This window comes from Passer montanus, unplaced genomic scaffold (genome assembly GCF_014805655.1).
Source record: "Passer montanus isolate IOZ18808 unplaced genomic scaffold, ASM1480565v1 scaffold60, whole genome shotgun sequence".
Lineage (NCBI taxonomy): Eukaryota > Metazoa > Chordata > Aves > Passeriformes > Passeridae > Passer > Passer montanus.
The window spans coordinates 2,497,347-2,521,188 of NW_024371038.1; the positions used below are offsets into that span (position 1 = coordinate 2,497,347).

At 36.8% G+C, this 23,842-nt stretch overlaps 1 protein-coding gene across 2 annotated transcripts in view; it reads left to right on the forward strand.

Annotated features, from left to right (window-relative positions):
• Nucleotides 1–23,842, forward strand: part of PKN2 (protein kinase N2) — a 55,081-nt gene that overhangs the window by 26,177 nt on the left and 5,062 nt on the right. Inside the window, exons 3-19 of one of the 2 annotated variants that reach the window (XM_039727072.1) lie at nt 5,893–6,044; nt 10,439–10,556; nt 12,141–12,286; nt 12,380–12,593; nt 15,372–15,557; nt 15,841–15,950; nt 17,821–17,964; nt 18,097–18,172; nt 18,496–18,670; nt 18,889–19,018; nt 19,442–19,596; nt 19,689–19,764; nt 19,847–19,938; nt 20,914–21,090; nt 21,665–21,727; nt 21,825–21,901; nt 23,270–23,412. In XM_039727072.1, coding sequence (XP_039583006.1) covers nt 5,893–6,044; nt 10,439–10,556; nt 12,141–12,286; nt 12,380–12,593; nt 15,372–15,557; nt 15,841–15,950; nt 17,821–17,964; nt 18,097–18,172; nt 18,496–18,670; nt 18,889–19,018; nt 19,442–19,596; nt 19,689–19,764; nt 19,847–19,938; nt 20,914–21,090; nt 21,665–21,727; nt 21,825–21,901; nt 23,270–23,412 — 2,234 coding nt within the window. The remainder of the gene's footprint in view (nt 1–5,892; nt 6,045–10,438; nt 10,557–12,140; nt 12,287–12,379; nt 12,594–15,371; nt 15,558–15,840; nt 15,951–17,820; nt 17,965–18,096; nt 18,173–18,495; nt 18,671–18,888; nt 19,019–19,441; nt 19,597–19,688; nt 19,765–19,846; nt 19,939–20,913; nt 21,091–21,664; nt 21,728–21,824; nt 21,902–23,269; nt 23,413–23,842) is intronic. The other variant, XM_039727073.1, reaches the window with a different exon arrangement.

Here is a 23,842-nt window from a genome sequence, read left to right on the forward strand (position 1 = left end):
ATACCTCACTTAGGGAATTCTTGCTTTTCCTAAAATAGACAGTGAATTTAATAACCCATTTACTGGTGAATATGGGAGCTCCCCAAAAAGTGCATTGTTTCCAGAATTATCTTTATTCGTTGTTACTGCTTTTCACTTTAGCTTGTGTTTGACCTTCTCCTGGTCACTTAGTAACAAGTTATTTAAAAGAGATGGAAATATATGGGAAATTTTTAGACTGTGGAGATCATGAATGCTGAAAATAAGGTAAAGAGGGTTCAAGAGCTGGAGGAGTCAAGGTCTGTGTTCTCTTTGTGCACTTTAATACATTTCAGTATTAAAACCCTGTGTTTTTTCCCTGTATAACAGAATATACTGGGTAGGTTTTTCAGGTTCTAAGTAGCAAAGACAGGATTGAGATTGATTGAGCTGATCCCTTTGAGTTGTCAGGCCTGAACTCTAAAGATTTTTGGACTGTTCTGTTGACTAGTTGAAAGACCATTTTGGTAACTTAGAGCAATCATTTAATCTTCCTCTGTTCCTGTGTCTGAAAAGTGGGTGTGAACATATATGTGTAAAGTGCTCCCAATACAGAGCTGAGAAATGCTACACAGGCTGTTGTGACTCTTTCTGTTGCTTATGGTATCGAGCAGTAACTTGTATTGCTCTTGAACAAGCCACTAATTTTTAGTGTAACTGCTTTTTAATCAGCACAGTGTAATCAATACATGCTGAAATCATTAAATGTAGCATTAAGGAATCTACTGTAGAAAAATCTGTTCTAATAACATTCCATTCCAAGCAAGTTTAGATGTCTTTGTGGTAGTTTGCCTAGAGTTGAAAGCTTACAATTATTTGAAGAATTGGTACTAAACTTTAACCAGAAAGTGCAGTTTGTCAAACAGCTTTATTACAGCATGTGAGGGTAGATTTGACAGTGGGTATGTGATTTTTAGCACAACATAGGTGTACTTTACCTTATAGGGATTGCTGATGAATCTAAGTTTGTTTTAGAAATGGGACTTTGTACCCAAGTCTGCCCTTGCTGTGCAGTGTATTAGTCATACAAGGATGCAGAATTTTAAAATTTGTAGGTCAACACTTAAAAGTGAAGCAGAATCTAGCAACATAAAATGAGTAGGACAACCCTAGCAACCGTTATTGCTGAAAGTCTGAGAGATGTAATGTGTCCCATGGGGATGTGATTTGACAGTGGGTATGTGATTTAGAAACAACTTTTAGCACAACATAGGTGTACTTTACCTTATAGGGATTGCTGATGAATCTAAGTTTGTTTTAGAAATGGGACTTTGTACCCAAGTCTGCCCTTGCTGTGCAGTGTATTAGTCATACAAGGATGCAGAATTTTAAAATTTGTAGGTCAACACTTAAAAGTGAAGCAGAATCTAGCAACATAAAATGAGTAGGACAACCCTAGCAACCGTTATTGCTGAAAGTCTGAGAGATGTAATGTGTCCCATGGGGATGATTACTTCTGTTTCAGAGATGAAGAATTTTGTGTCTAGAAAACATACTTCTGTACAATGGCAGAGATTAAATTGGTGGGTTTGTGTTTGTGTCAAAAGTAGCAGTACAGACTGTGGTTTCTAATATGACTCAGGAAGGTATAAGACTGAAATAGCTTACCTACAGCAAGTTACTGATTTAATTAGATGTATAGTTAAAACACATAAGATCTATAAATTGGCAAATTGGTCTGTTTCATAGAGCTGAAGTTAGGGGGGATAGAGAAGTGCAGTGACAGGAAAACCTTTGAGTGATTTGCTAAAACTGGATAAAACATGGACAAAATTAATGCAAAGGCAAGTTAATGCCTTTTCTTCCATCCTCCTACCTGACATGGAAGATATCCACTTTACATCAAATTTGCCTGTAGGCGTTGCAAAGAAAAGAAATTATTTTTTAAAAGATTATGATTGGCTGGCTGTTTGGGGGATTTCTTTGTCCTTACAAATGACTGAGTTAATCTGTTGGACACCAAAGTGTCCACATAAGACCAGTTATTGGAAACTGGTAGAGGTAGCAACCAAACTGATAATAGGTAGTGACTTTTTAGACAGCAGACTCCACCTACAAGCTCATATCCATAGGAATTTCATTATAACTTCTGGGAGCCTTAAAGTAGAATAATATTATTGATGCAGTTTGAAACAATCTCCTGTCACTTTTTTAGTAATTAAAATTAGCTGTTACCTAGTGGAAATCCAGTTGAACTTCAGAAGTTTCCAGGAGGTCAGCACTGGATGTTTTCTGAGTGCAGAATGTCCACTGCTGCCTTGGACCTACTGATGACTCAGCTGAAGTGCTGATCCAACCTTCTGACTCCCTGAGAAATGCCTGACAATGCATCTTTCTTCCTCCCTTCAGCACTGCCTAAATGCATTGCAGGTATTTCTGTTGGGTATGACACTGATTAGGCTAACTGAAATTAAATATCCTCAAACAAGATTAAAATTAACCATTTACCAAAGGGTACTTGCTGCTAATTGAGTAGCTAAGCAGCACGCTGCAGTACCATCTGGGAACCCAAATTCAGAAAGTTATGTGGGATCCTCGATTTCACACTGAGCTTACTGAAGAAATATTATATGTGGCATCTGGGGAGGAGATCCCAAAGGAATGAGCATCAGTCTCAGAAGAGTAGAGTTATGTAACTACTGTTTATAAATATAATTTAGATAGAAGTGATGGGTAAAAAGCAGTTTAGAAGCAAGAAGTTACTGCTGGTGAGCACTGTACAAACTCAAACTGAAAAGGTTTTCAGAAGAGCAAAGATCACAGTTCAGATAAGCCTTTCAGACTGAAAACTGCTATTGTCCTCAGGTAATCCAAATATTAAATAAAAAAATCATTTCTATTACCTTATTTTACGTCTGGTGAGTATATTTTATGAAAACAGGATATTTCAGGTGCTGGAGAAGCAGCACTGCAGCTCTTCCAGCAGCCTGGATGTGTGCTAACAAGTTGCGCAAAACTCACTGGTGTTAAGCAATAACTTTCATAGTTGTTCAGCATAATACGATGCCTATTTGCTTGGAGTTCACTTGAAATGCATCTGTTACTTCACTCTGTGCTCACTGTCAAGAAGAATATTTGGGCCTAGGAGCCTGAACCTGTACCCCAGCAAAGCCCTGTCCAATGCAAGGCTTGAATGTATCCAAAATGGCAAGTCTTGTACTGCCCGTATTAACCAATAAATGGGGCAAACTGGAGAGTCTCTTCTGTTCCCCAGTCCCTACTTTGAGTGAAATATCAATTTGGTATTAGTACTTAACTCTTGTTTAGGCATATATAGAAATTCCATTGATTGCAATTACCTGGATGAATTTATTACTTATATGTACTATGGAGATAACTAAATGCTTTCAGAGGAGATTTGACCCCCTCTGTAAAGTTCTTTACATAAATAAATCTGAGATAACTAGCCATGCAAAGTCATTACAACCTTCCAAACAAAGAGAAAAGGAAAGAGCTAATACAGATGTAGCTTGTAGTGTTGCTGCTAAGACTGTCAATGCTTTCTGCCATAGAACCGGTTTGTCTGGCTGATTTAAAAATTAATCTGAATTCTATAAGAAGCTGCCTCGAGCTGCTTACTGAGTAGTAATGGGGAGATTGGTTGGGGGGATGGTAGACGGAGTCCCTTGGAAAGCATCTCTGAAAAGCTGTTGGTTTTTTGGTTTTTTTTTAAACATAGTATCTTAAGAAGCATGTTGTTCCATATTTGGGTGTTTACTGAGCAGCCATTATGCCTGAAGGCAAAAAATTACTTCTTCCTAGCAATTAGTCCCTATTGCAGAAAAGTTTCCTTTGCTATTAGTTACTAACAAAGCATATAGTACAACAATTTTAGCTAAGTAGTAGAGGGTAGGTTACACCCACAAGTACAGACCAACTCTTGGGATGACCCAGGTAAGTGGTGTGGTTACACCTTCACAGCAGAGACATGCAAAGGCAGATAATAACAGCTGCCTGGGCAGCCTGAAACATGGTATCTCTAATTAGTCCTGAACTTGCAACTTGTGTGTTGTTTTAATGCAAAGAAAGGCTGCTTGTGTACATCTTTAAAAGCTGTGAAAACAGACTTCAGGAGCCCCACAGCCTTCACAGGGATCATCAGAGGGCTGGGATCTTTAAGTGGTAGAGACTTGTACCATAAAGTTGGTAAATATTTATTTATATGATGAATCTACTTTACAAGGAGACTTGACACTGTGACTTTCAAGTTCATGTTTGTTCTCATTTTGAATAGATTATTAGATGAGGATTAGTTGAAAGTGAAGACATAAGTGATAGGAAAGCATTTTGCTAATCTTTATTTTACTAATAACAGATTTAAGGTAAAGCTGTTCAAGTGCAGTTCCACAGAGGAACCAAGCCAAAACACTGAGGAGAGGATCAATGACAAAACAGCTGAGGTGTAATGCAGATGTTTTTTATTAACATCTGGTATTTTCTGTGCTACCTTTTAGTAGTGAGGATGCAGTAAGAGGCTTGTAAGTGGCTTGAAATGAAGAGAGAATTAGCAGCAGAGGAAATTAAAACTCCTTACTTGAAATCTGTATGTAGCCTCAGCAAAGATTGCAATTTAGGAGGAAATTATCCAGCAAACCTGGAAGCAAAGTGTATTAAATCTCCAGAAGTAGTTATCAGAAGCTTTTACGGAAGAAACATGAAATGGCAGATAAGACATCTCCCCTTGACACCTCATAAGTAAAAATGTGTAAGTAACTAGTGCATTGCCTGTGTTTTCTGGTAATTGAGGATTTCAGATTTCCTCATCCTAGTTTTAATACAAGGAAAATTATTACAACTGGAAAAAAGATTCTACTGTTCACATTCAGTAAATACTGTCTTCCAGGAAACCAGGACCATTTGTCCATAGAGAAGGTATTCTCTTAGTTGTTGGGGTAGAAGAACTAAATTTTTTTTTTTAATTATTATGGTGGAAATAATTTGTCCTCTTTTAAGAAAAGGTTGGAAGAGAAGTTATCAGGACTGCTAGGGAAGATAGTTAGCTCTAAGGACAGGTGTGTTGGAAATAGTCCAGGGGCCACTTATTTTCAGTTTACTGACAGTTTGTGTTGCAGAAGCTGAAATATGAAGTCATGTATGAAATATGAAGTCATGGACTGGTTATGAAAAGTTAAGGAGTTTGACTTTATAGTTTAATTGATAAAACTAAATTGCATTTTACAAAATTAATCCAACAAGAGGGAGACCCAAACACAGTAATACTGTCAAGTGAAAAAGCTTTCCCCTTCCCATAGATCAGTATCTGCCTATATATCCAGTTATCCCAGGTTTCTGTTATGACTGCAGAGCAGGAAACATTCAGCTTCACCATAACAGAAAGGCTTATTTTATCTGTTCTTAATTTTGACATAAAGAGTGTCTGCACTATTCACACTGAAATGGATGAGGATCTACTCAAGAGCTGTATTCAGACAGTGCTCATTAGTATCTAATACTGTTATCCAAGTTTGTTGTTAAAACACTTCGATTTAAAATCAGGAGTATAAGAAAGCTTAATGGAAAACTGCATTTTTTAATTGACTCAAGAGGTTCTAGAAGAATTCAATCTCCTTTGAAATAAAAGGAGGCTTAGCTGCAAACCTGCCTGTTTGGCCGCTGCCGGAAGTGATTCATGTGAATTAGGACGTGTGGAGGAGTCACAGGGCTCTCGGAGCTTCCCATGGCAAGGCGCGTTTGCTGTGGTGTTGCAAGGTAGCTCTGGACAGGAGGGTCACTTAATTCTCAAGTATGATGTTCCAGTTCTGTTCAACCTGTAACTTCATAGAATAGAGTGTAAGGTAGGTTTTGGTGGAGTGGTTTGGGTGTTTTCTTCCTGGGTTTTTTCCTGCATGCTCATATCTTACCTTTAATTCACAGATTGTCCTAGCACTCCTGATACTCCAAATAGCGATCCTCGGTTTTCTACAAACAACAGATTGATGGCCTTAAAGAAGCAGTTGGATATAGAACTGAAGGTAAAACAGGGAGCAGAAAATATGATACAGATGTACTCCAATGGCTCTTCAAAGGTAATGCTTTGGAATGCTTAAAGATCATGAAATGAATGTGGGTTTTCACATTGCTGGAATGTGACTGTACAATGTATAAACAGTATGCATCTTCAGTATTTTTCATTTGAGTTATATTTTTGTTAAACAGTTCCATTAAATCTGCTACAAATTACTATACCATTTTTTGTTGTGGTTTGATACCCACTGAAGTGATTGTTTTATCAGTTTGTGCACATGCAATTCAACCTAAATAATAAATCCGGCTTACTAAATTTAGTACATCTAGTAATCTTTGACCACGTGGGATTCACTTAGCAGCAAAGCTTGGTAGGACTGACTGGTGTCTGGTGTTTTTCCTAGCTCCACTGAAAAAAAAAAGATGCATTAGTTTAACATTGTAATGTGCATGATAATTACAACAAAGGCACTATTGCCAAGTATATTCTGAACTTGTCATCCAGTTGTAGCTAGCAGTAAAAAGATCTGTGCCAAACGCTTCAATAGGATCTGTGTAGTATTCTTATAGAGATGTCATAACCTGCATTGATACACATAAAATACACATTGAAATAATTTCTTTTTAAAGAAGTGTGGTAATATAGAGGTAGAAACTGGTAGAATAAAGAGAAATTAAAAATAAAGCCACACTTACTATTATATCTGAATCTTAAGTACTTGCACTCATTCTCTCTTGAAAGCACCATAATTTTTCCAAGGAGGTGGAGGGAAAGTGTTTGCTAACTTCTAAATGGGTTTGACTTATTACATATTCTTTTCTGTGTAATAGAATTCATCATATGCTAAGGATCCCTTAACTCAAGTGAAAGACAATCCAAACCTTTGAAATTAAAGAAAACAAAACAAAATCAAAAAAGTCAACAAAACTAAATCCAGAAACTAACAAAGAAAAACCAAAAAAAACCCAACAAGACATTTTGTTGAGTATAAGGCAGTCCTAGTTCTCAAATGAGAAAAAAGGGAGGGAAGGATCCTCTACTTACATTCCCCTTCACCTTTCATTCATTACTCATGAACTGTTCTTTTCATTTACTTTTATTTAAATCATTAAGGAGATTAACTTGCAGACTAAGGGGAAACACAAGAGTAGATCTAACAAATAGTGTATAGTAGCTTGGTTAGATGTTTTTGTGTCCAGACAGTAGTAAGTAAAATCAAAATGTTTTAAGATCTTAATTGAGGCAGCACCTATCTGGGTCAGTCAGCTTACTAAAAGGAAGTGTTTGGCTGGAAGAGTAGGAATCTGGGAATTACATTGGTACCCCTTAGAACTGATTTTAACTAGAAATTGTTGGAAAGGAACTTCATGTTTTTGACTGAATTTGGGCTAGGTGTTGGTGGAGAGGTAGATCACGTTGTGTCTGCCTACTGTATTACTTCCTTATACCTTGAAAAAATAGCAGGGAGCACTGCTTTCTCGCAGAAAATGAGTTTAGACTCAATGGACCAGAGGTGCCATCAGGTTCCTTCTGTCCCAGGTAGCCTTATCTGAAAGTGACCTGTAACATACTAGCTGGGGGCAAATAGAAGAAATAGCTGGAGTGCACATTATGACTAAGGACCTGGGAATGCTGTCCATCCACCACAGTCCCTCAGCTCCTGGAAACCCTTGGAGTCTGCATTCTCTGGGGCCATGTACTTAACATCAGGTACACTTAAAACTAATAATTAGCTGACCCAAATGGATCAAAAGACATACATTAATTAGGTTTCTAATAAACCCTTGGTAAGTAACCTTATAACAGGCTGAAAAACTTAACTAAACACTCAGGTTGTAATATTAGACATTGTTAGCAGGCTTTGATCAGACTAGGTAGAGAAGATAAATTCTGGTTTGCTTTAGATTGAGGTATGTAATTAAAATCCATGATTGAATCTTGTATTTGTGATTGGTAAATGCTTAAATGAGCCTGCCACATTGGGACTATATAGCAACTGGGCTGGAGAGAGCAAGCTGGAAAGCACAAAAGCATTGCCAGCCACTTCAGCAAAGAGGATGGAAATGGTGGGTATTCATTCTCTCTCTTTTTTTTTTTCTGCTCAGTAGTGAGTTATTTGGCAGGTCTGAACGGTAGCCTTGAGCATGCTGATTATGTTTTAAAAAGCAGAGCTTAAAAGAATCCAACCATCTGGATGGGGTAGGCAAAGGGGGCAGAAAATCCCCAGTTTGAATCCAATCCCAGTAATCCGGTAGTTCTTTAAAAAGTAGTCACAGGACCATCTTTAAACATATTAAATTCATTTGTGACCTTTCTTCAAGTGTACTATATGATCTAATTTCAAATCTGTTGTATTATGTTGAGACCTAAATTTAATGGAGGGAGGTTATAATCTGTTTTCTAAAAATGAAAAAGCAGTCTGTTAATAAATCCATCATCTCATGGGAAGCTTTTCCCTTTGTACTTAACTTGCTTCAGTAACATTCAGCTCAACCTATTTGGACTTGAACATTTCTGAGATAACGATCATCTTTCCTTGGATGTGTGTAGGTTCTCTGAGATCCCATGACAGCTTTGCAGATCAGTTTTACAGGCACTGTAAGTCCTTCTGTACTCAGAAGATGCATTGAAATGCTTTGTATTCAGCCTCCAGCATTAAGAGAGCTGCTGAGCATTACACATACATTTTGATTCGGAAGATGTGATCTATTTAAAACCTAAGGATATCTCTGTAACACTGGATTGCCTCTGCTCTACACACTGAAGGGCTAATGCTGCTCCTGAGCAAGCAAATCCATTTCAGTAAGAGACTGTGAGGGATAATCAAGAGCAGCAAGATCAAAAATAAGATAAAAGTGAAGATACAGACAAAGAAACACTTCCAGCATATATATACATCAGAGTGATGCAAGGATAAGGTTTAATACAGGATTTTAGAGTGACTTGTAATCTGTTACTGAAATTCTATACTCTGCTAGAGGCAGCGATTATTCTAAAATTTCATATCTGTATTTGAGAAAGTATGGATTTAGGAAAGTCAGTGTGATCATTAATTGGATAAGTAACGTGGAGTCTTAAAATATGAAATCTGTGCTATCTCCCTGTAATGTTGATTGATACTAAAAGTTAAAATCGAGAGTTGTGAAACTATGGTATGCAGAGGGGGCACAATTTCTTTCCACAAAACCAAAGTCTTTTTATGTGTAGATCTTGGTATATGTACCCTGCAGAACAAAGGGCAGCATTAAAATATCTGAGTGAGGTGTGAGGTCACAGAGGAGCTCCGTGAAGGTCAGTTTCTCAGCATACAGATCTTTCTCACACTATGCTGCATGGTGCCAGTATTTCCAGCTCTGGGATCTGAGCTTCACTGCAGTTATTTCTCTTGGTCATGGCAAGGGAAGAATTTAATATTTTTAACTTCTTAAGTAGTTGATAACTTCATTATAAAATTAAAAATACAATTATAAACCATATCCATGGGAAAGTAACTTATTAATGAGGTTATAGAGTGGCTACAAAATGAGCTAACCAAAATACTCTTTGGGTTGTAAGAGTGGTGCACATCTGCCCTGACTGCTGTTAATTACTGTGATTGATTGGTACAGCGTGGACAGGACAAATACACTGCCTAAAATTTTCTTATACCTTGTTTTTGTTGTTGTTCATACTGCAAGTCAGATCACCTTTAAGCTGTCTGGTAGTTCCCAGAACATAGAGACAGAGCCACGTGGCAGCCATAGAAGTTTATGAAAGTTCATCTTTAGGCATGTTCTTCTAAACAGCTTCTTGTGATACTGCTTTTGAAAATGAAGCTTGGTTATCTTAGTTTATTTAGATTAAAAAGTGCTGTACTGTACTTAGATTGCTGATGAAATAGCTAATGAAGTAGGCCTTGTTTGTTACATATTAATACAAAGAATCTTCAGCTTTCATTTGTTCAGGAAAATGTACTGCAGACTTAATGTGCTGTGTAAGCAACATCATATTTCTAATTTCAGTATTGAAAATCAACTCAGGTTAAATAGTGCAATTACTTTTATGAAGGCTTAGTCTAGCAAATTTGTCTGTTACAAGAGTTTTTACAATACTCAAAGTAAATTAGAGACATTCTACATAGTTTCGGAAGTATTTTGCACTTAATATCTTCTCCTTTCTTTAGTATCAGATTACAAAATATTAATCTACACATGTAATGTTTCTAGATCATGCCTCCTTTACTCACCTTGAAACACACTCAGTTTCCCTGGGAGTGGCTTACAGTCTTTAATCAACCAATGCCTCTGTCCTAACTTAATTTTCACTAATATCTTAATGTGGTTAGTTTGCCTAATGCTATACTCAATGAAGTGCATAGGTTTAGTTCTTGTTCCTAAGTATGTGTGTTTTGAAATTTTCAGTCTGTCTTGTCTATGAAGAAGTTTCTCATTTCAGCTTGTCTGTTTGTTTTCCTAGGATCGAAAACTTCTTGCCACAGCTCAGCAGATGCTTCAGGACAGCAAGACAAAAATAGAAGTTATAAGGATGCAGATTCTTCAGGCAGTCCAGACCAATGAATTGGCTTTTGATAATGGTGATGGTGTAGAAAGAAAATATGAATCATTAATGTCAGAATGTCATATAGATATATACCCATATGCATGCAGACTTAACATAAATTTCTATTAGGAACATTTGATACAGCTTGCATAAACCAAAAATAACCAGAGACTAGGCAAAACTTTGTGTCTTGGGGTGCCAAAAACATCTGAAGGAATGTGAAGGAAAATACCTTCATTGTAATGAAGAGAAATATCATCTCTCTTTATCATCCTTTCTATGCTTTATGCTGCCCATTTTTTCTTTGTGGTCTACCTTCTCATTTCATGCATGCTTTCTTTTTGTCTTAATAATTAGTGATTTTTTTATAGCATATCATCTTTCTATTATGATGCTAAAAAAAATCTGATGCCAGTACAAAGCCTGCTTGTCATACTTTAATAGACTGACCTTGTTATTTCTAGTGGTAGGACAGATGGAGGAGAATTTTTCCTGCTTTTATAGGTATTTAGGCTAGATTGAGTGCTAAACAACTACATTTAAAGGAACAAAAAAAGTGTTATTAAAATGACCTGGCTTGAAATACTCATGCTTCATTTCAGAAGTATTTTTAAACTTCGATTTCATTGAAAATCTTCAAATAATTTTTAAAAATTATTCTTGAGCTCTAATAACACTAGAAACTTACAGGCATATGGGTATATCTCTAAGTCTTGACCTTTATTTGTGTGCATTTCTGAATATTGACATTGTATGACAATGCTTGTAGTCAGGGCCTGTATATATCCTAGGTAATGAAAAATGTGTGTTCATGCTTTGTTTTGTGGTGTGTGAGGTGTTTGGTTTCTGTATTTGTTTTTCCACACCACTTTTTAACACCCCATTTTAGCACATGGATTATGTATATAATTTGTTTAAAAGGAAAAGAAATTCAAGCTAAAAAGGGCTTTCAAATGCCTTTTTGAGTTTCTACTACTCTTAGTGCTTTAAACAGAAAGGAATATATTCAGAAGTGCTCTGGTTAGGATATCTAAGCACTCTAAGATGTGGACATTAGAATGGTTAACCCAGGCCATTTGGCAAAGGCAGTACATGGAATCTCTCACATTTCTCTGTGCTGGCAGAAGCCAGATTCCATGGGATTTCAAGTGAGCCAGGGGATTATCAGAAACTGATCAGGGATCTGCTTGGCTGCAGAGCAGTTTAAAAGATAAATGCTCATGGTGTAGTTCAGAAGTGTTGAAGTCCCAAAACTTCCTTGCCAATTGAACATTTGGGACATTTCAGTTTTGTCCCTTAACTCCCCTGAAGATATTTCTTTTTTTCAGATCTTCTAGCAATTATAGCTCTTCAGGAAGTAGGAGCTGTTTCTTGAATTGAGGCCCTGATCAATTATTTCTTCATTCAAATGTAGATGCTTAAAATATCACATTTTACTTTTATTACATACTTCAAGTTTCTCTTTGGACTACCAAATACCAATACTGGACTACCAAATCTCTTCTGTTTTTTTTCCTTTTTCTTCTCCCCTCTGTTTATATGGAGGAGGGGTTGATACTAAAGAAATTAAACCTGGTTGTTATCTTCAATGAAGGTTTTTTTTTATATCTCTTTGCAGCAAAACCTGTGATAAGCCCTCTTGAACTCCGAATGGAAGAATTACGGCATCATTTTAGGATAGAGTACGCTGTAGCAGAAGGTGCAAAAAATGTGATGAAATTACTTGGATCTGGGAAAGTTACCGACAGAAAGGCACTTTCAGAAGTAATTTGTCATTACAATTTCTGATACTTTGTTTTAAAGGTTCTTTAAGGAAAAAAAAAATGAACTATTTCAAATTCTTTTTATTTTGAAAAGGCACAGGCAAGATTTAATGAATCAAGCCAGAAGCTGGACCTCTTGAAGTATTCACTGGAACAGAGATTGAATGAACTTCCTAAAAACCATCCCAAAAGCAGTATTATTATAGAAGAGCTTTCATTAGTCTCCTCACCCACATTAAGTCCTCGTCAGAGTGTAATATCTACCCAAAACCAGTACAGTACACTGTCCAAACCAGCAGCTTTAACAGGTATGATTTAAAGAGCTTTTTTGTTTTTCCTTTTTTGATCTTAATTAATGATTTAATACAAGCCTTAATGCCAACTATATTTCTTACTGGACATATGTAATTGTTGTTCTTTTCCTAGACAAAGGCATTTAGAATTTCCAAGTGTCTATACACTGCAAAAAATGCAGATAAGTTTCTTTGATTTATTTGTTTACCTTTTTATAACGTTATTGAAAATGTGACACTCTGGCATTAAATAGCTCCCTATGGAATGATATTGCTAGCATTTACCAAATGCCTTTCATCTTGAGACTATCATGTGCTTATCATCAAGATGTATAAGTATCATTATACCCATTTTACAGATAGGGAAACTAAGTTGCAGAAGAGTTCAGTGAATTGCCCTGATCATACAAGTAGGTGACAGAGCTGGAGATAGGCACCCAGCTTTTCTCCCAGTTCCTGTTTTACCCACTGGCCCTCAATGGATTTCTGGAAGGTGAGATTTATACTACCAAGTCATGCATTTTATTTTTAATCCAAAGAAGGAGGTCCTAACAAACATACATGAAATCATAGGAGATTGTTGTTCATTGGTGTCAACTGTTTTCCTTGCAAATAAGATTGGGTGATTTTTTTAAGAGACTTGTCCTACTGTGAGGAACCACATTTATATATAAATGTGACTTAGGAAAGTCTCATAGTTTGGGTTCACCTGGAATTGTCCTTCATTGAAAGTAGGGTTTCAACAGATGAACGATACCTTAACAAAGGTCTTGAACATTAGCCTCACAGCATTCTTAAAGAAAAACATGCTTTGACTACCTGGGGGTATGATGCTGTTCTAAATTTATTTAGTCAGTGGTCTAGAATTCCTAGAACAGATAGGTTTGATTCTATGTTTTGTTTCCTAACACATTTTGCATGTAACTATTAAGCCTATTATTAACAGATTAAGTTTATAAGAAATAAAACACCTGTAATTCAAATGTCATGTATACATAATACAGATACACATGTAGATATAATATACATGTAGAAATAAAACAGAATTTAATTTTGAAATACTGTGGGGTTATATTTTAAAATAAAAGAGGAACTCTTCTGCTAAGCTACAGTAGTAGTAATAATAATAATAGTAATAATAATAATATGGAGCAAGTCTATTTCTCTTGCACTGTGGTTTATCAGAACCTCAGCTGAGAGTCCTCGTAAAGTTGTGTGCTAAGAACAACTTTTTTCATCAAATGAAAACTCAAATAATCAGTGACTGTAGGCAGGAAGTATCATGCCTTGGGTTTAAAACAACTTGGGTTTTTTTTGTTTCCTGTAACACATAATGAAGAGTCAGATACCTTATAGTGACTATAATTTCTCTTTAAACATGATTTACTGATACTTATGAAAATTTTTAACAGAAATTGACAAAGCTACATGCTTGTGAAGTTCTTAATAGTTTCACTTTCATATTGCCTGCACAAAGAGCTTCTGTATTGAGCTGGATTTAAATGAACAGTGTCTCTGTGTTTTGCCTCTAATGCTTTGTGAGAAATAGAGCAATGCTACTGTCATACATCTTTAAGTGCATCAACATGATTTTCTGATTTGCATCCATTCCTTATACAAGAGTATAGCTTTTCTGCTTATTAATATCTTTTTTTTTTCTAAACAGAGTTTGGGAATGAAGTATTCTTTTACCTTTTAACCTGTTTCGGAAGCCAATAGCATCTCTTTGTCTTCATAGCCTAATGCTTAGCTGTCACTTACGGCTGTTAGCTTCCTACAGGTTGGGATTTCTTCTTAGACTGGTTTCTTGCTGTCTGTTCTGTGGGCTATGATGTTGCCAGATCATTTTTAGATTAAGTTTGACTTAAGTTTCTGTTACAAAAGAATACTTTTAAGTGTCCTGGTTAAGTACATTTGCTATGAAAAGAAGACTGCATTTCAGAGCTGCATTTCTAACTGACACTGATTATGAACTGGCTAATTTCACTACTTTCAGTAGCTGATTTTGTTAGTCAGTGGTGTCACAGTTTCATAGATGTTATCTTGTACAGGATGAAGCCAGCCTACCATTCTTGTAACCATCTGTGGTGTTCAGATGTTCTTGTGCTGCTGGAGGAAACTCTTCAATTTGAAAAGCAGCCTCTATACCTCATTTGGTTAAAGATGCAGAAGATTTGGAAAAATAGCTTGTTGAAGAGTAGCTTCTTGTCTCAGCTTTCATAAATCCAAATTCAATAAAGTTGGAACAATTGAATGATTTTAAATTATGTACTGACACAAATTTGACTTCAACATGCAGCAGGCAAATGTGATTTCTAGTGTTTGATTTCTTACACAAATCTGTTGTGTTAGTAGTTGGTTAATATTATCCAGTATTAACTAGTTATATAAAACTCATTAAAATTGTTATTGCTCCCTCTGCAAGATTCATTGCTGTAATAAAAAACTTTAAATTTGTCAGTCTTAAAATACAACATTGTTTACCCAAGTCAGTTAGGTTCCCAAGTGAAGAAAACAAAAAGACTTCTAGACACAGAACAAAAACTTATGTTGTGTTACCTTGGTGAACTGTTGCTCTTTTCTAGAAGGTTGAGTCACACATAGTTGACTTTTAATGCTTTTATTTTCAATATATATGTGTGTCCTGGATTTGTCTTTTGATTTCATCTGATCTTTCTGTTATACCCTGTGGGAGTCAGAATGTGAGCTATTGCCATCAATCAGTCGTTAGTCATTCACTTGGTTTACTTAAGAGCAGAAAACTCTCATAAATCATTGTCCATCTTCTTCTAGGTACCCTGGAAGTGAGGCTCATGGGCTGCCAAGATATATTGGAAAATGTCCCTGGTCGATCAAAAGCCACATCAATTACATTACCTGGTTGGAGTCCAAATGAAGCCAGATCATCTTTTATAAGCAGACCCAGTAAAAGTAAAAGTGGGAGTGGTAGAAACCTTCTGAAAACTGATGACTTGTCCAGTTCAGTATACCCTTACTTCTCTTATTATTATGCATTATCTTTTATGTAAATTTTCATGGGCATGATGTGTTCTGTAATTTAAAATATTAAATTGATTCAAAGCTTTAAATGTTTCTTCACCTGTTAAGCTGTTAACAAAAGCAAAAGCACAACCACACTATTATGTCCATAAAAACCAATTAAATACGAGATTACATTTCTAAGGGAAACTTACTGGAGATTTTTTTGTTTGTGGAAAATCCTCTTAAAGATTTAAGCTGAGTTTGTGTACTTTACTTACAGATGAAGTCTGTGCTGTACTGAAGCTGGATAACACCGTGGTTGGTCAAACCAGCTGGAAACCGATTTCCAATCAGTCATGGGATCAGAAATTTACACTGGAACTGGACAGGGTAAAACTGTGGCCTGATTTCATTGAGAGCTGTGGTTGATTCTTTTATTAATTTCATGTCACTTTTTCCCCCTGTTGCTGTCATTTTGTTCAAATTCCGTAAGTGCAATATTCCTGTCTTTACTAGAAAGAGCTCCCTGGTCTTAAGCTGTTGAGCTGGGCCAGCATTCTAGAAATCTTACCTTTCCTGACTTACAAACTGATGTAATATTTTTGCCGAGATCTAACCCTTAGTGGGTTTTCAGAGATGGGAGAGATGGTGCTTACCTTTTTTATTTGGATTAGCAGCTTATAATTATTTATCAGTAAAGTGTGATATCAGATCAGTTTGGATGTTTTGGTAAAACCATGTCATAGAATTTTAGTGTTTTTATAGAAGTGTTTTCATGTAAAGCTGGTCAGTTCTTCAGGAATAATAAATTCATTAATAGTTCTTTCTTATAACTTGAAATGCTACTTAGAGGGCACAAATATTGAGTTAATACTTTTGAAGTAAAATTTGTTATATACATTTAATCAAGTTTTTTTTTTAGATACCTGATAGTACCATTAAGGTACAAGGCTTATTTTTTTCTGAAAATTAAACTATATTTTAGGAGCTTAAATGTTATCTCCAGTACATGCTTACTGCAACATATGCTTTTCATATGTGAAAAAATAACAGCCACTTTCCTGTTTTTTGCTTTTTTTTCTGCCAAGCCCCAGTCCAAATTCCCTCTGTCTAGGAAGGAAGCAATTTTAGACTTGCAGGTAGAGAAATTCAGGTTACAGTTAGGAGTAGTGCAGAAAAAAACCAAGCAGCTGTGGAGCCCTGAAGCCTCAATTATTTTCAGATTAAGACTAGAACTACTCAATGTAGTAGCTGTTCCTGCCAACCACATATGTGTTGTGGGCTCTATTTAAGAACTCAGGTTTTGGTGCCAGAAAAGGACTTTGCTTCTGCTGTTCCTGGCCACACATCCTGAGACTGGCTCAGAAGGTCAGAGCATGGTGCCAATAACACCAGGGTGTGGCTTCAATCTCCATATGGGTCATTCACTTAGACTTGATGATCCATGTGGGTCCTTTCCAACTCAGAATATTCTGTGAATCCTTCTGTGCACAATCCAAGCCCCGTTATTTTTTAATCTGGTGCTTCTTGACTTTTACTTCTTTTGAAACTTATCATAGCTATGGTAGATGGTAAAATGATGTATCATGATGGAATTGAAGTAGTAACATACCATGGTGTATGTTACATTGCAGGATTCACATGTGTTGCAGGATTCTTCACTTCTGGGACAGGTTTTTGTGTAACACACATATAAGGCACTCTAATACATAAATCACATCAGCAAGATGGAGCACTAGTTCCTGGTAGTTCAAAGTTTTTGGTCCCTTTTTACAACCATGTTACAAAAGGTGTGTGCATTTCTAGAGACACTATAAAGTTTTGCATCATCGTGTGCATGCAGGTACTAAAATATTTGCAAGCATGAAGTGAAGTTGGTACTTGTAAAAAATACAGAAACCATCAAAATTGAGGTTTCTAAGCACGTGTTAAGTTTTGTTGTCAGAGCTTGAGCTAGAACATCTTGAACAAACAATGTTGTTAGACTGGCCCAGAAAGTCTGATGACTGTGACTCTCTGCTTCTACTCTCAGGGAAAATTTTACACCTGTGCTTTTATTTGTATACTGGAGATCTCATCTGAAGTGAATGAAATGCTGTGATCATCAGAGCTTCAGTCTGACTGGTTAGCCCTGACAGCCTTTTAAAATAACAGCTCTACATCTTGATCCTTGAGTTCTTGATCTTACAATTGTACTCTGGTAACCCTTGCAGAACAATTACAAATAAGTGATTTCCTGTGTCTGTGTTTCCTGTCATAGTCACGTGAATTAGAAATCTCAGTTTATTGGCGTGACTGGAGATCTTTGTGTGCAGTCAAGTTTCTGAGGTTGGAAGATTTCCTGGATAACCAACGGCATGGCATGTGTCTCTATCTTGAACCCCAGGGCACTCTGTTTGCAGAGGTAAGAATGTTTCTTTGAAGCACTTGAACATACTTGAAAGTATTACATGGCAGAATAGTTTAACAAGTTTTCCCTGAACTTTTAAGAATGCATTTTGTTCTGAAACTATAACATACGTTATTTGAACTGCAGGTTACATTTTTCAATCCAGTTATTGAAAGAAGACCAAAACTCCAGAGGCAGAAGAAAATTTTTTCGAAACAGCAAGGTGATTCTTTAATATAAACATGTAAAGCTTAAAAATTGTATAGATCTGTGAATTTTTTTATATAGAGGACTAATGTTTGCCTGCAAATAATACTGTTGATAATGAAGGATTTGGCATTGCATTTAGAAATCTTTTGTATTAGAATTCCTTATTAAGCATTAGCATTTAATTTTGAATAATTAGAAATTGCTAAGGAAAATTACAAATTTAGTTTGTTTTTCATAAACTATAAATTAATTAATATGGGATTTTTTAATTATTGGTTTTGGTAATGAGTAAGGAAATTACTTGCACTCTATTTTCTTTTTTCACAATATCTACAGGCAAAACATTTCTCAGAGCTCCTCAGATGAATATTAATATTGCCACTTGGGGAAGGCTGGTAAGAAGAGCTATTCCTACAGTGAATCACTCTGGCACCTTCAGCCCCCAAGCAGCAGTGCCTGCCACAGGGCAAGTGGTGGATCCCCAGCTCGCTGAACTGACCCTGCCAGCCAGGTAGGTCACCTCTGCAGTACCCTGAGAGGCTTCTGCCCTCGTGTACAGAACGTGTGCAGAGTCTGGTTATCCTGCATGGCTACACACCTTTCCATGTTTTAGTTGTGGAAAACTATTCTATAGCTAGATCCAGACACACAAGGTTTGGTTTAGGAGAAATCCACAGGTATTAAAATAGTCATTGCTATACACTGAGGAGTTATTTATTTTCTTGTCAGTGACTCTCCTGTAGCCAAATTGGACTTCGAACTTGAGCCTGAGCCTCCACCTGCTCCACCCCGTGCATCTTCCCTTGTGGAAATATGTGACTCTTCCTCTGAGATAAAGGCTCCTGATGTGCCTTCTCAGGCAAGTAATTTTTAAGAATCTTGGGTTATACAGTTTAACATGGTTGTATGATGGATTTCTGCCTTTATAAATCAGCATGTGCTGCCTTAACTTCCACACACAGAATTGTGTCAGCAGAATGATCTGATTGCTCTTAGTGGCAAACTGTTTCTGTGGTTGTTGTGTTTAACACTCCATGTAATTAGTTCCACCACAGAAAAAAAGCCAGAGCTCCAAAACTATTAGAGTATTCAGGATAAAATGGTTTTATTAAGAGCAGAATGACTGGAGCAATAGATGTCATCAGTCTGCTAAAATCTTACTTGCCTGTATCATCTGAAAATTTGCCATTTTAGCCTAGGCAATGGGTGTATTAAGAATTTCATGTGCTTATAGTAAAATTTCTGCATTCATTTGCCTTCACAATCAGTTTTAAATTTTCAGGTTTCTTGTTCTTCACAGGATGAAGTAACAACCTTTGATTTTGAAAATGGCAGAAATAGTATTGTTCCAAAACTCCAGCCTGAAATAATCTGTGAGTCTGATGTTCCCCATTCAGACATGAAATACACCAACACCAGAGAGCTTGAAGATAGGAGGTAAAAAAGCAGTGGTTTTCCTGTTTTGATCTGAATAATATTTTTTAAAGCTAACAAACTAGAAACTTTGTGACTAATTCTTATTTACATAGATCACAACAAAGATTTCAGTTCAGTCTGAAGGATTTCAGATGCTGCGCTGTACTGGGCAGAGGACATTTTGGAAAGGTAAATGTCAAAAGGCTGTTTCAAGTGTCAAGGCTTTATCAAAAAGTAGATACAGCTCTCAAATTTATTTCCTCTGTTTTAGGTGCTGTTGGCAGAATACAAAAACACAAATGAGATGTTTGCTATTAAAGCCTTAAAGAAAGGAGATATTGTGGCTCGTGATGAAGTGGACAGGTCAGTTTGTACAATATAACATGTGGGTTCCATAAACCAGTTGTGTGCTCTACCAGGGAGCTGCTGAATTGAGTGGAAGAGCAAAGTCAGTTGTCATCTCCCTGCATAGCTGGCTGCTGTGGATGTGTATTCTTGTTCTGGGGCAAGGAGGGAGCAGAGTAACCCCTGGTTTGTTGTAGTGCCCTTCTTATGCCTGAACTACAGCTCTGACTTAAAGCTGATCCTGCTTTTGATTTTTGGGTTCTCTTGCAAGTATTTATTCTAATTACTTCCACCACATTAGGGGATAACAGTGACTGTTTGCTTTACTGGCAGAACCCGTGTTGCTATTTCTGAACCTGTAACATACTGTCTTGCTCTGTCCAACATATTTTCTCTTTGGATACTGTTGGGTGATTTTCAGTCTTTTCAACGCAAAAATCAGGTTCTGTTTTTTTGGGGTTTTTTATTTGCTTGGACATGAAAGGGCGATTACAAAATTGTTTGGTTTTCATGCAAGAAGGTGTTTTTACAGTTGCTTAAGAGTGACTGTATTCATCTGCAGGAAGGATAGCTGTATTAACAGTAACCTACAATTTAAACAATTGGTTTAAGAACAAATAACCAGGAACTACTATAGATAGATATCTGTAATACTGCCACTGGATTTCCACTTTATGTTTTGTAAATAATTAAAATAAAAATTGATTGAAATTAATGCCACAGGATACCAATGCATAGTTAATGCAATCCAAGTATGTGGAAGGAAAATTGTCGGCACAATTTTCATGGACTGCTAGATTTCCTCTTTTCAGTTGGGAAAGCTAAATATAAATTAATGGCATCCTGATATTAAAATCTTTCTTGAACAAAAAAATAAGTTCTTATCCTGAGGAATAGAGCAAAAAAATAAAGTATAAAATACCAATAATTTCTGAGAATTGAAAAACTGTTATTCAGCACTGAGCTTTATATTGTTCCTGATTTTGTTTGCAGCTTGATGTGTGAAAAGCGAATATTTGAAACTGTGAATAGTGTAAGACATCCCTTCTTGGTGAACCTTTTTGCTTGTTTCCAAACCAAAGATCACGTGTGCTTTGTAATGGAATATGCTGCTGGTGGGGACCTGATGATGCACATTCACACTGATGTCTTCTCTGAGCCCAGAGCAGTGTGAGTATCCCTCCCTTCCTGTGGCATTAAGGGAAGGGCTCTTTGCTCCGTGGATAAGGGTTTTATCACCACATTATGCCACTTCAGTAAATGCTGCTTAAGTTTTTAAAAGGGTTGGAGATGCTAACTGATTTTGTTGTTAGAAGATGACATTTAGGTTTAATGTGCCTGAATCTACACTGAATTCAAAATCCACACACAAGTATTTAATTTTTATAATACTTTCTTTTAGCATTACATAAAAAAGCTGAATTAAGAGTTAAAATAGTAGACAAAGCTAAAAAAAGGAAAGAATAAGCCGATTTAGAAAACCTTCAATGCTGTAGCAGTGAACACTACAGAAAATTCATCCTCCAGCCCAAGCAAACATGCTGCAGTTTGAAAGCTGCCAGTTTAAGTGTTTTTGCCACCTGGCTTTAAAACTCTGGCCTTCTATAAAACTAATCTGTACCCAAAAAAAACAATTAGTAATCTTCAAAGGATGGCTCATGAAAAAAATGAATAATAATGGATTTCACATTCTGAAAAGCAAGACAAAATTCTATTGAAATTTTAACTTCAACTTTTTCAACAGATTTTATGCTGCATGTGTGGTTCTTGGACTTCAGTATTTACATGAGCACAAAATAGTGTACAGGTAAGTAGTCATTTCCAGCAGATGAATTTCAGCTGTTCTGAACAGTACTAAAGAAACCCATCAAATGATGCAATTTTGTTCTCAAATGTTCGTTTAGAGATTTGAAGTTGGATAACTTATTGCTGGACACAGAAGGCTTTGTGAAAATTGCTGACTTTGGTCTTTGCAAAGAAGGTAATGGCCCTTGAATTTTCTTTCTTGGGGAATTCCATAGTCTGTCCTACCCCTGACTGTTCCTTGAGAGTTTTGGACTTCCAGATGTGCATAGGGTCTATTTACCATGTGTCATTTTAAGGAAAAAAAATACACCTCTGATTGTACAAATGTGGAGGTAGGAGGAAGTTCCTTAGTAGGGAAATATCAGGAGCATGTGAGCATTGCCCTGTTCTTTTTATTTATTTATTGTCAGTGTGAGCATCACCTATTCTGACTCTTCCTTCATCACATCTCTGCTTGTTAGCAAGCAACACTGCACATTTTAGGAGTAGGAAAAGCATTAGGTGGTTTCCTCATTCTAAACATCTTGACACTGCACAACAAAATCAAGTGCCATTATAACCCATCCTGAGTCCTTGCTTTTTTACAAATAGATCATCTACTTTTTGAGCTCAGAAACAGTTGCAACTCTGAGAATATGGAAGTGTGATTCTTATGAAAATGATGTGCAAAGTATACTACAGCTAAAATTGAGAGATTGTCCCAAAAGGAAAGCCTAGAAAGTTGCTTTCAAGCCTCTCACTACTGGCAAATACCAAACAGAGGTAGTTATTACAGTGTTTTTCTCAAAACCCATTGTGTGGGCAAAGCTCCTTTTTCAGTTTATCTAGCCTGTCTTCCATATCTTCTCCTTTAAGGTAGCCTAAGAAGAATTGGGTAAACTCAGTAGGTCTTCAGACATGAGTGCCAGGGCAAATCCTGTGACTGTAGCTACAAATAGGTTCAGTAAATGACGAAACAAAATGAGAAGGAAAGTTCTTTCCTTTACTGACTGCTACAATTAATGGTTTTCTCAAGTTTTCTGCAGCAGCTCCCCTTGTCATGTCATGTCACATCAGGCCTGGTGGTGCTGATGTCTCAAACTGTGCCCCTCTGGCAAATCCACAGGGCTTATTTTGCTCCACATTCTTTCACTACACTCCATGTTTTACTCTACTATATGTAATTTGCACTACGCAAGCATTCAGAGGAGCAGGTTGGCTAAACTAGTGTGCACTGCATTTCCTTGTGCTAACTGGCAGAAATGGAGCATAAGATTGTGTCTTTCCAAACAAAGATAACTGGGTAACAGAGGTTAACTGGAACCTTAATCTGGCTCACTGTATATAGCAAGGGATAGAAAAATTTGAATGGAAGCACACGTGAAACAAAGGCATGGGGAGGAAGAAGGAGGGAATGTTTCACCTCATTGGCCTGAGCCTTCATGTCACAGGCCTTGGATCTACAGTATCAGCTGAAGTTTCTCTGGAGAGAGGTTCTGCTTGGAGGAACAGGTTGTGGAATGGTAGAAAATACTGCTTGCTTTTCATTATCTGTAACTTTCAGGAATGGGATTTGGAGACAGAACAAGCACATTCTGTGGCACACCGGAATTTCTGGCTCCAGAGGTGCTGACAGAAACCTCCTATACAAGAGCTGTAGACTGGTGGGGTCTTGGTGTTCTTATCTATGAGATGCTGGTGGGTGAGGTAAGTTCTAGTTCGGTACAGTGGAGTCATAAAAAGCAATGTTTAAAGGTTACAAACCTCAGGATACCAGCCTGTTAACATTTCATATGCCCTACCTGCCACAGTATCAGTATTCATTATACAGCATGCATAGGCATACCCAGCTTTACAGTGAGCATCTTAATGTGTGTCATCAAGAAAAAGAAGTGTGAAATACTGAGCAGCTACTCACCTGATACTGGCTGCTGTAACACTGGAGAAGTTGGCAAGTCATGTCTGGAGCTTGACTAATCAGCAATTATAGAAGCCAACAAGTTGTAACAGATTTTTGCTTTACTCTATTTTTAGATTATATTTATGACATCGTTATGTCTTAAATCAAATTCCAGTAATGGCAATGTCTCTAAGAGCACAGTACATCTGTACATACAGTATGGGGGAGCTAGGTTTC